At 47.4% G+C, this 14,821-nt stretch overlaps 2 protein-coding genes across 6 annotated transcripts; one reads left to right on the top strand and one right to left on the bottom strand.

Annotated features, from left to right (window-relative positions):
• The first annotated feature begins 219 nt into the window (after nucleotides 1-219).
• zgc:56699 (uncharacterized protein LOC405758 homolog) lies at nucleotides 220-8,122 on the top strand. 4 transcript variants are annotated; one of them, XM_061846697.1, is made up of 8 exons: nucleotides 220-406; nucleotides 730-843; nucleotides 3,823-3,913; nucleotides 3,986-4,092; nucleotides 5,452-5,578; nucleotides 5,637-5,723; nucleotides 6,149-6,212; nucleotides 7,841-8,122. In XM_061846697.1, coding segments are annotated over exons 3-8 (468 nt in total). In that variant the 5' UTR covers nucleotides 220-406; nucleotides 730-843; nucleotides 3,823-3,831; the 3' UTR covers nucleotides 7,842-8,122. The 4 variants fall into 4 exon arrangements, with proteins under 4 accessions (XP_061702681.1, XP_061702672.1, XP_061702662.1 ...); XM_061846688.1 differs by having other exon boundaries at nucleotides 220-410; XM_061846678.1 differs by lacking the exon at nucleotides 730-843 and having other exon boundaries at nucleotides 221-406.
• Nucleotides 8,123-8,778: 656 nt separating this feature from the next.
• Nucleotides 8,779-14,684, bottom strand: si:ch211-167b20.8 (protein phosphatase 1 regulatory subunit 3A). 2 transcript variants are annotated; one of them, XM_061846648.1, is made up of 3 exons: nucleotides 12,337-14,684; nucleotides 10,627-10,661; nucleotides 8,779-10,527 (listed from the first exon to the last, which is right to left on the bottom strand). In XM_061846648.1, the coding sequence occupies exons 1-3, from the start codon at nucleotides 13,164-13,166 to the stop codon at nucleotides 10,382-10,384; spliced, it is 1,011 nt and encodes a 336-aa protein (XP_061702632.1). In that variant the 5' UTR covers nucleotides 13,167-14,684; the 3' UTR covers nucleotides 8,779-10,381. The 2 variants fall into 2 exon arrangements, with proteins under 2 accessions (XP_061702632.1, XP_061702642.1); XM_061846658.1 differs by having other exon boundaries at nucleotides 8,779-10,524.
• Nucleotides 14,685-14,821: the final 137 nt, after the last annotated feature.

Raw genomic sequence — 14,821 nt, 5'->3', positions numbered from 1 at the left:
TGTTCATCTGAGATGGCACGCTGCGGCGACCCCTAACGGGACAAACTGAAAGAAAGTTTATATATATATATATATGTAGTTTTTTTGGGTGGTGGGGATTTGAACCCAGGGCCTCAGAACTGGTGCTCAAACCAGTGGTGCCCACCCTGCCTCCACAATTTATTTCTCTTTTTAAAATTCAACACCCTGAAAACAGACAAACAAGGAGCGGCGGCAGCTCCAATCCAGTAGATGGCGGTAACGCGCCTTTCGGCCACCTTGAACTTGAACGCAAAGATTTCCCGTCAGCCGCTGGCCCAGCGAATTTTTGCACATTTTAACATTTGAACCAAGTCGAGCGACGGCGTCGAGTTCAGCGTGTCAATCGTCACTTTTGTCCTCCTGTCTGCGTTTCTTCACCTAAACCGTAGGTAAACAAAACAAAAACGTTTGTCTTACGTTGTGTTTGAATTCGTTGGGTTAGTCTGTTTATGGAAAAAAAAAACCGTCTTTTTTCGTGAAACTGCGTCACTATTTTGCGTGTACAAGGCTTGTTTATTAATGCACCAAAACACACAGAAGCTGATAACGTTGTCCTACAGCCTCCATTTTGTATTTTTAAAATCGCTGGAGAAGAAGTTGTAGTACGTTTTTGTCAGGGCTGAGAAAATTCCGATTTTTTTTTCCCGCTGAAAATGTAATTTTTGTGAACCGTGTAAATCCGTTGAGATTTTTTTTTTTTTTTTTTAGGGTAGGATACGGCTTGTAGTCAAGACCGGTGTGACGGTCTGAGCGCTCCCCCCACCCCCGTGCTGAAAAGTCTCCTTGTGATGAATGCGCATGCGTCACTAACGGGAACTCTTGGTACGTTGCAGATGCTTACTTGGAAATCTCCGCTCTCATAGTTCGCCTTCTTCTACATAGATGGCGCTAACATACGTTATAACCTAACCCTAACCTTAAAACAAAAGTTGATTTAAAAAAAAAAAAAAAAAAAATACACACATACGTACGTTCGCTGTGTTCATCTTTCTGAGACGCGACGAGGCGAACACGAACACTCGGCGGCAAGTTGCCGAATGGCACATGTTGAAGCATGGATGGCGATGTTTCAGAACACATCCATGACTACCGCAAACGGGAAGGGGCTCAGCGCGGATCCCTGATGCACTCCCACCTCCACCTTAAATTCTTCTGACACACCAACGGCTGCCCCTCGTACATGGCCTGCACTATTGTGACATATTTTTCCGCCACACCGGATTTGCGCATGCAGTGCCGAAGTTCCTCTCTTGGTACTCTGTCGTAGGCTTTCTCTAGGTCTACAAAGACACAGTGTAGCTCCTTCTGACCTTCTCTGTACTTTTCCACGAGGATCCTCGAGGCAAATAGTGCATCTGTGTTACTCTTTCTAGGTATGAAACCCGACGGTTGCTCGCAAATACTTCTGTCCTGAGTCTAGCCTCCACAACTCTTCCACATAACTTCATTGTGTGGCTCATCATCTTTATTCCTTTGTAGTTTCCGCAGTTCTGAACATCGCCTTCGTTCTTAAAAATGGGGACTAGCACACTTTTCCTCCATTCTTCTGGCATCTTCTCATCCCGCTAGTATTCTATTGAATAAGTTGGTCAAAAACTCCACAGCCACCTCCCCAAATTGCTTCCATACCTCCACCGGTATGTCATCGGGACCAACTGTCTTTCCATTTTTCGTTCTGTTCAGCGCCTTTCTGACTTCCCCCTTCCTGATCATTGCCACTTCCTGGTCATTCACGCTCACCTCTTCTACTCTTCCTTCTCTCCCAATTTCTTCATCCATGAACTTCTCAAAAGTACTCTTTCCATCTACTTAGCACACTACTACTGGCCTCAGTCAACATACTTCCATCGCTGTCATCAATGACCTTTACCTACTGCACATCCTTCCCATCTTGATCCCTCTGTGTCACTTTTTTAACAGTCGTCCGAACATTTGTGTATCTCCGGTCTGCCTGCAAAAGCCGTAGAGTGAACGGCGCGTCAGTAAAGTGAACCCGTTCAAGGTGGCCGGGTGCCCCGAATGTAGTCACGTGGTCGAAAACATTCGCCAGTACGTTTCATTTTATTCTGCCTGTTTTGATTACTTAGCAACTGGTACAATATAGAGGAAATATTAAAACTTTCTGCACATTGAATATTTGGAAGTGGTAAATGAATGAGAATGAAACGTTAAATCAATGCACTGAGGCATTTAACAGCCTCTTTCGAGTAATTGAGTGCGTGAACCCGGTTCTCACCGGACGCCATCGATGATCCGGTCCGTCACCGAGGCGGTCTCTGACTGCCATAGGCAGCGTGATCCTGACAGCTTTTTCTTTTTTTCTTTCTCTTCTCTCTCGGTTGCAGCCAGAGAGGAATTGTTGGTCAAATTTACCCATTTTCTACCACCAGAATGGGAAAAGGTAGAAACAATTTTAGTTTGAAAGGTGGAAATCTAATCTTTCATTTGGTAGGTGTGGCATATCTGGACAGTACTGCCATTGAACACAATATTGCGTGTCTTGAAAGATCTCTCGTAATCATCTGAAATGATCCATCCATCCATCCATTATCTACCGCTTTTCCGGGTCAAGTCGCGGGGGAAGTAGCTTCAGCGGGGATAGCCGGACTTCCCTTTCCCCAGCCACTTCTTCCAGCTCTTCCGGAGGGATCCCCCGAGGCGTTCCCAGGCCAGCCGAGAGACTTCGTCTCTCCAGCGTGTCCTGGGTCGTCCTCGGGGTCTCTTTCCGGTGCCCGGAACACCTCACCGGGGAGGCGTCCGGGAGGCATCCGAATCAGGGGATCATCAGTTAAGGGTCGCCGCAGCGTAACCTCTCAGATGAACGCTCATATTTGTTTGGCACAGTACGTACATGGTGTCATGTTTTGGCAATGGGCTATTGTTTGAACTTTGATCTTGAAGGTCCTTTGACAAACGAGCACTGTGACAAGAGGAATAAAGAGAAGAAGAAGCCACATGTGAAACTCAAGAGCAAGTATCGACCCGTACTTCGATTGAACTGTAGTAGTTCTCGTACAATGCAAGATCATAACGCATGGTATTAACCTTGTTGTGTGATCAGGGTCAGCCGCGATGGCGGCAGTTCTCTCCTGGACCGGGGTGAGGTCCCCCCCTGCTGGTTCTTGGTGGGACAGCTGTCCTCCGCTTGACGTCCACTTCCTTTCGTTTTGGTTCCGTGCGCTGTTTGGACCCCACACGATTGATCGCCGCACACACTCTTGTCACATTTGCGCCTCTTTTCGCTTGCTAAAGTGGGAGGACGGTGTTTTCAGTGTTCATTGAAATATTTGCCTATGTAAACGTGGCCGTGCACAGGGGCGGGTCGGCTACGCCGACGTGCGCTCAATTTTTACGTTGATCGGGAAGTACGAAGCAATTGCGCTTGGATACATCGGGATATTTTTGGGTAAACGGCGTTTTCTGGAATTGAGCGTGCGTCCGTGTTTCCGTCATGAATCTACGCAATAGTTTTGACATGAGGCCCGAGGCTTATCTTTTTTTTTTTTTTTTTTTGCAAGTGTTTTGTTAGTACTCTTTACCGCTACCGTTATGCTCATGCGTTCACAAACCCTGGTAGAAATTGTGAAATATTGGCAATTTGAGTGGAGATATGACAAAACGGGGGCTATTTCATTCCATGTTTTGTTTCATGACGGTGCCATTGGAAAATGTCCCGTTGAGTTTTAATTCCATGAAGTCAGGGGTGCTCAATGTGTCTGTCAAATTCTGTCAGTTGATGTAAATTTCACATGTTACTCCGTAACCATATGCTTTACGATGGGAATAATTCTCATTCCCAAGGGTCGCGAGATGGCAACCGTCAGGTTTGGGAGCAGCATTGGGTCGTCCCCGCTGGCCCACTCTGCACAGGCTTCTTTGATCAAAGAAGCCGGTAAATATCCCGCCACAACATCTGCGCCGTCGTTCGCCGTGAACGGTAAATTCTTGTCATCCTGTGTTTAAGATGAAAATGACGACTTCGATCCAGATAAACTCTGCCAGTGTCCGTTTGATAAGAGCCACCAAATCCGCGCTTGTCGCCTCTCGTACCACCTGTTGAAATGCAAAAAGGTGAGTTTTGCTTTGTTTACATAAAGGCTGCATCAGTCCGTTTTCATCGATGCGGGTATTTCTCTACAAACTGTCATCCAAAAAGGTTCACGGCTATGAAAAAGGAGCAACGTCAGTCGCTTTAGTACATGCCTTGAATCATCAACTTTTGCAAGCTAAGAATTTGGACTAACGGTAAAACTCCTTGGATGACCTTTGAAATGAAGTCTGTTGCACAAGAAAATTAGAATACCAAGTCCTCGTGTCAGAACTGTGTACTCTGGGTGCGGATGTTCTGATGTAAATATAACAAAACGCCATGCTTTGCAATTCAAGTTTCATGTTGGTGCCTGCGATTGATTGGCAGTCTGGACAAAATTCACACGTACGCTTTTACTCTTTGTTTGAGAGCGGCAAAGACTGCGAAGATGCACACGACGACCAAAATCTGTGAGCGTACTTGAGGACAATGTCCTTAGGGAAAAGTGAACTTGCAATGCTGGATAAATGTGTAGTCTTAGCACACCCAAGTCCTTGATTGAGATCATGCGCTCGTCACTTGATGGGTCATAACGTGCAACTTTGCGCAGTTTCAGAAAGCTGGTTGAACACCAGTTGATTCGGGAACGATAAGGTCGTATTGGTCGACCGCATGACGTCATCCATCCCGTCGCTTGATTGACATACAAATATAATCGATGACGTCAGAATTTTTCCGACTCTTTAGGTCACGCACATGCGCAAACAACGGCGCTAAAAGGTAACTGCGGCTGCGCAAATGGCGCTAAGTCAGTCAGAACTAACAAGCCAGTCAGTGAGTTCCCTCCAATCTTTGTCTTGGTGTTTTCTGTAAAACTTATGAGCGCGTATGAAAATGAGTGGAGGAGGTAGACAAAGTAAGAAGAGAAAAACGTACCGCTTTCATACGGAATACGAGGAGGAGGATTTATCCGTTACGTTCTAACTTTGGAACATTTGGAAGTGTGCACTTACGGCTGATCCACCGTGCCGCCATTGAATGGAATTGTTTTATTGTAATTACTTCACAGACGCAAACATTAGAGAACGCCAGCATGTTTACATACAGTCGTTAGTGCTAGCACTAGCTTGCTAGGCTAGAGAATGTTCAGTTGTCTGCTCATGAGCTGTATCGTAATAAAAGTAACAAATAAACTCTGTTCTGGATCCAAATATACGGTGATGCGGTCTTTTGCCGACCCGGTCGATGATGTCATTGATCGGCGTAAAATGCCAATTCTCGACCGATCCCGATCAAGCACTCAGTTGGGCGTGAAGTCCAGTTGCAGTGTCATTAAAGATGACAGAGAAAAAAGGACATTCAAGCTGGGCTCAAGGGTGACTCGTCCGTTCCCGATACAGAACCATCCACAACTGGCCAAGGAGCTGAAAACCTGCCCCTTCCATGCGTGCCACCTGGTCCCGAAGCACGAGCTCGGCCACCACATGGAAACCTGTCCCAACAGGGTCCGAGCGGGCACAGCGACGGGTAAGAAGGGCAGCTTTTTTCCAGTCTCGGCGTGTGCGTTCTGACTCGCTGCCGGCAGGTACAACTGAAGAATGGAGAAAATGGAAGGTTCCGGTCAACCTGCACTCCGTGTGCACCGGCGGCATGACCGAAGACTGGGATAAAGGTGAGATTGAAAAAGGGTTCCGATCACTTTTCACGGACATGCACGACGGTGGGTTCTTGAAATACTAAGATACTAGAATACCCCTGCACGTGGGCCGCAGTCACCGATTCGGTTTCACCCGTTGACACGAATACAAAATGAGAACACTCACGAGGAACCGAACCAGACTGGAGCTCCTGACACTTAACTGAATGTTTTTAAATCCAAGTTAAAAACTTTTTCGCTCATGCATTTTAGAGTTTTTCCATCTTTAAATATATCTTGTATTGTACGCCGTTTTTATAGCTTGTGATTGTTTCTAAGTGCCTTTCATCATGTGAGGCACTTTGTGTATGAAATGCGCCATAAATTTCCTTTTTACTTTTCGAAGAATAAATGGATTGTTTTGGCTTTCTGTCCAACTCAAGACTCTCTTTGTCATGCAGAAGTCGACGAGGCCGCAACTCCGTTTATTTGGAGCAAAGGTGGTTTGGCGTCCCTGGATCAGTAGTAAGTCTTTGGGGGGGGGGGGGGGGTCTCGTTCAAGTACTTTGGGTGGGGTTGAGCCCGGTGCCTCATTTTGCAAAGCGCCACCCTGAAATGTGATCAAACGTTTTAGACCTTGAAAAAGGCCGTTCGGTGGTCTAACCTCGCAATTAATACATTAGTGCGTGTGTTTCTTTCGGCTTGTCCCTTTCGGGGTCGCCACAGCGTATCATCTCAGATGAACGCATGTATACGTTTGGCACAATTTTTACGCCGGATGCCGGAGCCTGGCCTAGCAAAGTTTAAGCAAGAGGCTGGTCACAATATTATCTTGAAGGTCATGTGGCATGCCTATAAACATTCTAAAATAGATATTGTAATGAAAAATATGTATAACATTATTCACTTCAATGTCCATGCGAAAAAATAAATACGAGCGGAGAGCGCGTCATCCATGCGCAAAGTTCCGGAAATCTCATTCGACATCCAAACGGTAGCCGTGTTGCCTGCATCGTCTGTTCATGACGTCACACCTCGACATTCGCCGTGGAAAACGCGCTGCGCCACCTACTAAGGGACACGGAAGCTCGTTTCGAAGAAGAGAACATCTCACAATCGAGTGAAGTGAGCGGCGGCGATATTACCCAATCGTTTCCAGCCATATTTAGAGGATATGCGGATCACTTCTAACTCACAACAGACTCCCAGGCAGTATGTATGAGCCAGCACGGCCAAAGCCGTGCTCGGCGCCGACGGCTACATCGACACATTTAACACCCCTGATTTACGTGCGCGGATCTTTTATTACATTATGAGAGACGGATTACGCCCCATGCAACTATTATTTTTTTTTAGCAGCTGTATACACACCTACCTGTCATTTGGAGCCCACGAAGCTCTCCTCTATTTCCGATCCATTTTTCACGACGAAGCGGGTCTTTTTGAAAACGGTGAAGAGCGAGTCCATCCTCCCGAGTGTTCAAACAACATCCTGCAATACAACGAGCCGGCATTTTAGCTAACACGACGGAACAAAGAGCTACCGTCCCGCAGGTAAAACTAATAAAAACATGCAAGCCCGCTTGAGTGGGCGCCTGCTACTCATGTCATTTCCTGCTTCTTGTGGAAAACAAATCCCTCGAGAGGAGTGACAAAAAGTGTCAAAATCAAAACAAAAGCGTCAAAATCATGTTGTGTGGTGGAAAAATGGATGGGTCCATTCCGACTGCCCTTTTTTTTTTTTAATAACATAAAAAATCATGCATTTCATTATATTGGACCTTTAAGTGTGTGCGACTTCATACAGTACGACAAAAAAAAAAAAAAAGACGTTTTTTCACACTGGACTGTCGGTGAACACGTCGAGATGGTCGATGTTCCCTTAAAAGGAAAGGCACGGACGTTTGAAATTAAGTCATCGCTTGCAAATTTTGCGACCGATTTTCATGATTACTTTTTTTGTTGTTGTTGTTGTCAATGGCAAAGTGTGTACCATCACCACAGATGTATTTATTTTTTTCTATAAATAAATTCAAATGAATTCACAGGGCGGGCAAAATGGGGCCGGCCTCGCTAACTGATCTTTTGCACGGAAAGTCGAAGGTACGTCACGTTTGTCATTTTGTGCTTTTGCTGTGCCTCTCGCCCAACAGATGCGACGCCGAGGCCTCCGACGCCGTCGGGTCGCCGCTGCGAGGAGCTTTTTTCTCTCCCGTGGTAGTTTAAAAATGTCATTTTATCGGTTGCTGTTGGGAGCATTGGAATGTTTGTTTTATTTTTTTATTTTTATCTATCTCGCTTTTCTTTATTGATCATCCTGCATAATATTTGTGTGAAATCATACATCGTCAACAAATATAAAAGTGTTAATGTTTGCCAATGTTTGGAGTGGAAAATAAAAAAAAAAAAATAAAAGTTAATTGGATGACACTAAACGTTTCGTCGGGCATTCTGAGGTTTCTCCTGGATTGACTAAAGGTAGAAGAAATAATGGGATACTTATTTCATTTTTTTTTTTCCTTTGCACCAATGAAAACTTCATTGCAATCAAATTTGATAATGTTGTAAATGTATTTACATTTAATGACATAAAAACTAATGCAGGGCGCCCCAATGTTAATTGGAGACGAGATCCGGATAGCTCAAATGAAACTTGACGCGTAATCGTCGGGTGCGAACGCATTTAGCGTTGATCCTGAAAGGTCGGCCATATCGATTGGAGAACTGAAAAGGCCAACAAGAGAGACCTCCTCCTCCAGTTGGGAAAAATGTAGCGCTTAGTCTTGTGTTTCAGGCGTGGTCACGCCAGGCGCCGCAATGATATCAATACAATAGAAATGGGAAGCATTACGCTAACACGCTGCCGGCGCTTTGCAAAGGCCAATTTCAAAATGAACGGCTTGACTGAAATCGCTAATACGATGTCCGTCCGTCCGTTGTCCTAGCTGCTTATCCTCACAAAGGTCACCTATCCCAGCTGGCAGGAGGCGGGGTACACCCTCAGCTGGTCGCCAGCCAATCGCAGGGCACGTAGGGGATCAAATCACACCTCGGGGCAATTTTGAGTGTCCGATTAATGTTGCGTGTTTTTGGGGATGTGGGAGGAAACCGGAGTGGCCACGGGGAGAACACGCGAACTCCACACAGGCGGGGCCGGGTTCGAACCTGGCTCCTCAGAACTGTGAAGCCATTGCTTTTCCAGATGATCCACCGTGCTGCCGCTCATATAACAAAAATAATGTAAATACGGTCTGCGCAGTGAACCTTTTTAGATGTTGCCTTTGTGTGCTGACCTTCGTCTTCGTCAGTCACCCGGAATAGAGTTGGGGGCTACCATGGCTTGCCAGGTCTGCGTAAAATCCTTCTCGGGGCAGATATTTGACTGTGCGTGACACATTTTTTTGTGTTTTTGGGTGGAATTCGGATTTTCCACTGTCCAAACAAGCGTCGTCGAATAGGAAACGGGGAAATTTAACAGGCGTGATGTCATTTCCGTGATTAGCGAGCGGCCAAAATGAACGTGGGTGTCGATTTGAAAATTTTACTGGAAGGGTGCAATCTAAGGCGGCGCGGTGCATCAGTGTTGGTTCTGAGGTCCCGGGTTCGATCCCGGACCCGCCTGTGTGCCGTTTGCATCTTCTCCCCGTGCCTGCGTGGCTTTTCTCCCGTTTCCTCCCACATCCCAAAAACACGCAACGTTATTTAGACACTAAATTGCCCTTACGAGGTGTGATTGTGAGTGCGGCTGTTTGTCTCTATGTGCCCTGCGATTGGCTGGCGACCAGTTCAGGGTGTCCCCCGCCTCCTGCCCGCTGACAGCGAGGATAGACTCCAGCGCTCCTGCGACTCTTGTGAGGATAAGCAGCAAAGAAAATGGATGGATGAATGAGTGCAATCTATAGAAGTCAATTTTCCAGCATTCGGGTGTTTTTCCTCTGACACGGTGGATGACTGGTTAGAGCGTCTGGCGCACAGTTATGAGGACTGGGGTTCAAATCCCGGCCCCGCCCATTCGGAGTTTGTGCGTTCTCCCTGTGCCTGCGTGGGTTTTCTCCGGTTTCCACCCACATCCCAAAATCGTGCTGCATTCATTGGAGATTCTCAATTGCCCCGTCGGTGTGATCGTGAGTGCGACTGTTTTCTGTTTTTCTGTTCCGGGTGGACCCCGCCTCCCGCTCGATGACGGCTGGGTTTGGCTCCACCGCGCCTGTGATCCTCATGAGGATAAGCGGCTCAGATAACTGATGGATGGATGTCAGCAGCAGTAGCCATTATCCATCCACTGCAGGATGAAGGCCTCTTTCTTCTTCGTGTTTCCGACTATGAAGACATTTTGCAATTTATTCCCACGTGTTTATTTTTTTCCATAAACCATCCATCCAGTCAGGCGCATTTATTGAAGGTCGAATGATGGCACCCCCTTAAGAAGCTTTGTCTTGAATTGGTTTAATGCAAAGTGGATGCCAAATCAGAAGATCAGAACAAAAAAATGGAACTCAAGATGACACTCAAAGGTAATCATAAGCATGATGAAAATCCAAACTCAGAAACTGCTTCTACTGTACATTGAACACTTGTCCCAACATGGATGTGAATCAAAATCATTTTCATTCCAACGCTGATCATTGTTGACTATTTGCGCTTAAAGAAAGGAAAAAAAAAAAAAAAAAAAGAATTACGACTGTGTTGTGGATTTATTGCGACGACTGTAACGTTTGCTGCTTCCTGCCCAGTTCTCGGAAGTTGGAGCTTCCCTCGTCGTCGGCCTCGGGTGACACGATGACTGGGCAGGGGGCTCCGCCACCCTCCTTTCCTGTTCCGGAAGGCTCCGTTTCGTCTGCTTGACCCCCCCCCCCGCACCCCCAAAAAAAGGTAAAAATACCACATCAATTTCGTGCGCAATTACCCGACGGATTGCATCCAAAATAACACGTCTTACCTTCATTGTCGGCTGAGTCGAAACCAACGCACGTACTGAAAGAAGGAAAATGAAATTAATACGATAAAATGAAAAAAAAATGCTTTAAAACATTACACAAGGCTTGGTCATGATTATTGTTTTGACGTTAAGTTCACATGTAAATGTTCAAGTGCATTTTAGAAATTTCCACGGCAAGTTGAGACTGTTTTGGTGAGAGGTGCCCCCCCCCCCCCCCGATCTGCGATCCGCGTTGATATTGCTGAACGACAGCTGGCAGGTGGAAAAGTTCAGAGGTGAATTTGAGCAAAGGGGAATGGACGGAGTGAAACCGACACCCGCCGCAGTTTTTCAGGGGCGCGTCTTCGCCCTCCGGAACCCTCTTGAACGCTTCCGTGCAGCGATCTCGCTTTTCAGTACTTCCGTCTTTGCACGGGTCACTGCAGTCTTGCAACAGCTGACCGAGGGGAAGCAGAACTGCATGCGGGTTTTACACAAACGGCTCCGCTGCGGCCACAAATCACGACTTTGACGAGGAGGACCTTTTCAGAAAGTCAAATCAAACTTCGTCCATCTATTTTCTTAGCCGCTTATCCTCACAAGGGTCGCGAGGAATGCTGGAGCCTATCCCAGATGTCAGCGGACGGGAGGCGGGGTAGACCCGGAACTGGTCGCTGGGCACACTCACAATCCCACCGACGGGGGCAATTTAGAGTGTCCAATGAATGTTGCACGTTTTGGAGATGTGGGAGGAAACCGGAGAGAACATGCGAACTCCGCACAGGCAGGTGCGGGATCGAACCCGGGTACCTCACAACTGTGAGACCACCGCTTTGACCGCCTGCTCCACTGTGCCGCCTTGGTAAACATTTTTTGTCCGATAATGTGCGAAAGCAGTGAAAGCAAAGGACCGAGCAGTTGAGAGAAGCGATCCTGTTTTATGGGGGCTCTGCACAAACTTTTCAACGATTTGGTCGCCCTCGCATATTTTATAAACAAAGCCGATTCTGATGAAGCTGAAGATGTTGTGGAAAACATAAAAACAGAATACGTACAATGATTTGCAAGCCCATATATAATTGAGTACACGACAAAGATAAAGATATTTCATCTTCAAACGTAGTTTGTCGCAAATACTCAAAAACTTTGGATTTTAGGGCTGCAACGTGTTCCAGAAAAGGTGGGTCATGCTTACCACGGGATTACGTCACCTTTTCTTTTCACAGCATTCAATCAACGTTTAGGAAATGAGAATAATATTTGTTGAAGCTTTCTCGGCGGAATTCATTCCCATTCTTGCTTGATGTACAACTTCAGCTGTTCAACGGTCCGGGGTCTCCATTGTTTTTATTGCATGCTTCACATGGTGCCGCACCGGCACGGTGGATCAAATGTGAAAGTTCGATCCCGGACCCGCCAGTGTGGAGTTTGCGTGTTCTCCCCGTGCCTGTGTGGGTTTCCTCCGGGCACTCTGGTTTCCTCCCATACGCCCCCCCCCCCCGCCCCCCCCAAAAAAACAAAAACAAAACATGCAACATTAATTAGAGACTCTTAAATTGGCCCGAGGTGCGATCGTGAGTGTGGCTGTTCTGTCTAGATGTGCCCTGCGATTGGCTGGGGACCAGATCAGGCTGTACCCGTCGACAGCCCGGAGAGCCTCCAGCACTCCCCGCGACCCGTGTGAGGATAAGCGGCTGGGAATACGGCTGCCAGTCTTGCTACTGTACGTACCTGTAATCTTTGGGGGGTCTCATGATGCCTCTCACTTCCTGCTGCCCACCGTCGCTCTCCTCCGATTCCTGTTGGTGGTACCGATGCAGGGACACCACGTAGTTCATGCGGGAGTTGTTGTCCCAGAAGTCCCCCTCGGTGGTTTCGTAGCGGACAACGAACTCGATGCGAGAGCCGTGGGTGACGTACGGGGGCGCAAAAGACAACTTGAAGGAAAAGGCGTCCGTGTCCCCGTCGTGGGATCCCTGGACGTACTCGGCGGGGTGATCGAAGTACGTGGCCCAGTTGTCCATGGTGGACCTGACGTAGACGGCCTTGTGGAAGGAGACGTTGAGGACCCGCACGAGGCCGCCGAAGGCGAGCGGCTCGCGTTCCACGGGGGCGACGTGCTCGACGCGCACTCGATGCGCGCGCACGGCCTCCAGCAGCGCGCCTCCGCCGAGGGGCTCGAACTCGGGATGCACGAGGAAGCGCGGCTCTCGCCGGGTCCGCCCGTACTTTGGCCGCTCTTCGTCCCGCCCCGCCGAGTCGTCCGAGTCGTCGTCGTCCGAGTCGAAGGCGACGAACTCGCGGACGTCCACCAGGTCGCCGCCGATCGTGTCGGCGAACGACACCCGCTTACCGGGGCTCAGCGCCGCTTGGATGCGCAGGTACTCGGCCGTCTCGTCGTGGATGGACGCGCCTCGCCTCCTGGGCACCGGGGAGCATCTCGGGATCAGGCGCACGTTGTCGCTCCCCTCGTCGTCGTCGTCGTCGTCGCCGCCGCCGCCGTCGTCGATTTTGATGGGCGTAAAGAGACGCTCTTGACTCGGTATGGTCAGAAAAGACATTTCTGCTGCGCGTGCGACGACCCCCGAGAGGAAAAACAGCAGTGGGCCGCGCGGGCGGCGCGTTTCGCGCAGTCTCCTCGGCTAAATGTCACGCATGGGAAACTTGTCGTGCCACCTCACTCGTGATCGTGCACCCCACGCTAAAACGGCAACCTTTGGCGGCTGGGGGAGTCCAATTTTAGCCCTGACCTACCGGGCTCTCCGGGCTCTCCGGGCTTCCGATGTGTCTTCCAATTGGTATGCCCCCCCCCCCCCCGCTGCATTCCTGGGAGCCACCAATCAATCATCAATTCCTCCAACGATTATTGCAGATCATTAAACGCGGGCAACGTCCCATAGAGTGATCATGATCAATTTTCCGCGAGACGTCATCGGGGTTTTTTTTTTTCTGCAGCTCATCGGCGCAACGATGGAGCGACCCAAATACCGGAATTTTTTTTGTTTTGCATTTGATGTTGACTGATTATTTTGTAAACTTTGTTGAAAAGAAAAATAAACAGGAAAGATTTGCAAAGAAGCGGGAGTTCATTTTACTGCCACACCCTCAAAAAAAGGTCGCGTTTCACATAATTATGTGAATCGTTTCAGAATTATGTGATACGTTTCACAGTATTATGTGAAATGATTCACATAATCATGTAAAACGCGAGCTTCCGTAATTTTTAAGTCTTTTCAGGACTTTAAAATACGGAATGTGTTTTTGATATAAAATCTACCAAAATTCTCTCCTGTGTTTGAATTTATTAATAAAAGGAGGGAGGGTCGCAAAAACACTACATTTATAACAATTAATTCACATTTAACAATTTGATGAGACTTTAAATAATAATAATTAAAAAAAGTAGTCGCATGGGGACACAAAGAACCCGAATATTGTACTCAAGTGGGAGTATAAATTAGTAATCGCTTAATCTAGAAACAAAAAAATATGGATACAACCTTTGTAAAGTCACATTTGAAGGCAAACTCAGGTCCAACAAATTATCTGATACCATGTTGGTCTTATGCTATTAATATTATAATAGTAATGAAATTAATGTGGTTGCACAAGGGCGCGCACCCCTCCGAAAAGTAGCATGTGGCTAGGCTAATGCTCGGAGGAACCAATCGCTTTCAAACCCAAACGGGAGGTCGGACACCATTTCCTCTTTAAAGTACCCCAAAATACACGCACGTCCCGTTGTTTTATTCACTGAAATGAAGACGTTGCTTGTGCGTGCACGTGCGAGACAGATGACAGAATATTCTCAAAAGATGCTCGACATGATGTTTGCGGCTTATTTATGAGTATCTCTGCAATTTACCGCAAGGGGTCTTTTCAAGTGTGGCTTGAAATAAACCTTGAAACGAACGGTATCGTGTTCTAAATCGTTAAAAACTCATCAATTTCATCCATCCATTTTTTCGAGCCGCTTATCCTCACAAGGGCCGCGGGAGTGCCTATCCCAACCAACGTCAGGCGGAAGGCGGACTACATTCCCGTCAGTCGCAGGGCACATCTCGATAATATTCCCCAAAAAGTAAATTCTCTCCTAGCTGGGGCGGGAAAGAATTTCTGTGTTGTGATGATCCTGATAACCTTATTATACATTTTAACGTCATACGAATGTTGTTTTTTTTTTTTTTCCTCAGTTTTGGTAGACGTTCGAACGCAG

This window comes from Syngnathoides biaculeatus, chromosome 2 (genome assembly GCF_019802595.1).
Source record: "Syngnathoides biaculeatus isolate LvHL_M chromosome 2, ASM1980259v1, whole genome shotgun sequence".
In the NCBI taxonomy this organism is placed as follows: domain Eukaryota; kingdom Metazoa; phylum Chordata; class Actinopteri; order Syngnathiformes; family Syngnathidae; genus Syngnathoides; species Syngnathoides biaculeatus.
Note: the sequence above shows the minus strand (reverse complement) of the source record. Positions and strands in the feature narration are given on the sequence as shown.

Bases quoted from the DNA above. Each gene is read 5' to 3' on its own strand.
- zgc:56699 (XM_061846697.1), top strand. From the start codon at position 3,832: ATGGCAACCGTCAGGTTTGGGAGCAGCATTGGGTCGTCCCCGCTGGCC. The intron at 3,914-3,985 runs GTAAATATCCCG...CCTGTGTTTAAG, and splicing joins TTCTTTGATCAAAGAAGCCG to ATGAAAATGACGACTTCGAT. The intron at 5,724-6,148 runs GTGAGATTGAAA...TTTGTCATGCAG, and splicing joins GACCGAAGACTGGGATAAAG to AAGTCGACGAGGCCGCAACT.
- si:ch211-167b20.8 (XM_061846648.1), bottom strand. From the start codon at position 13,166: ATGTCTTTTCTGACCATACCGAGTCAAGAGCGTCTCTTTACGCCCATC. The intron at 10,662-12,336 runs GTACGTACAGTA...TCCTTCTTTCAG, and splicing joins AGACCCCCCAAAGATTACAG to TACGTGCGTTGGTTTCGACT. The intron at 10,528-10,626 runs GTAAGACGTGTT...GGGGGGGTCAAG, and splicing joins CGACTCAGCCGACAATGAAG to CAGACGAAACGGAGCCTTCC.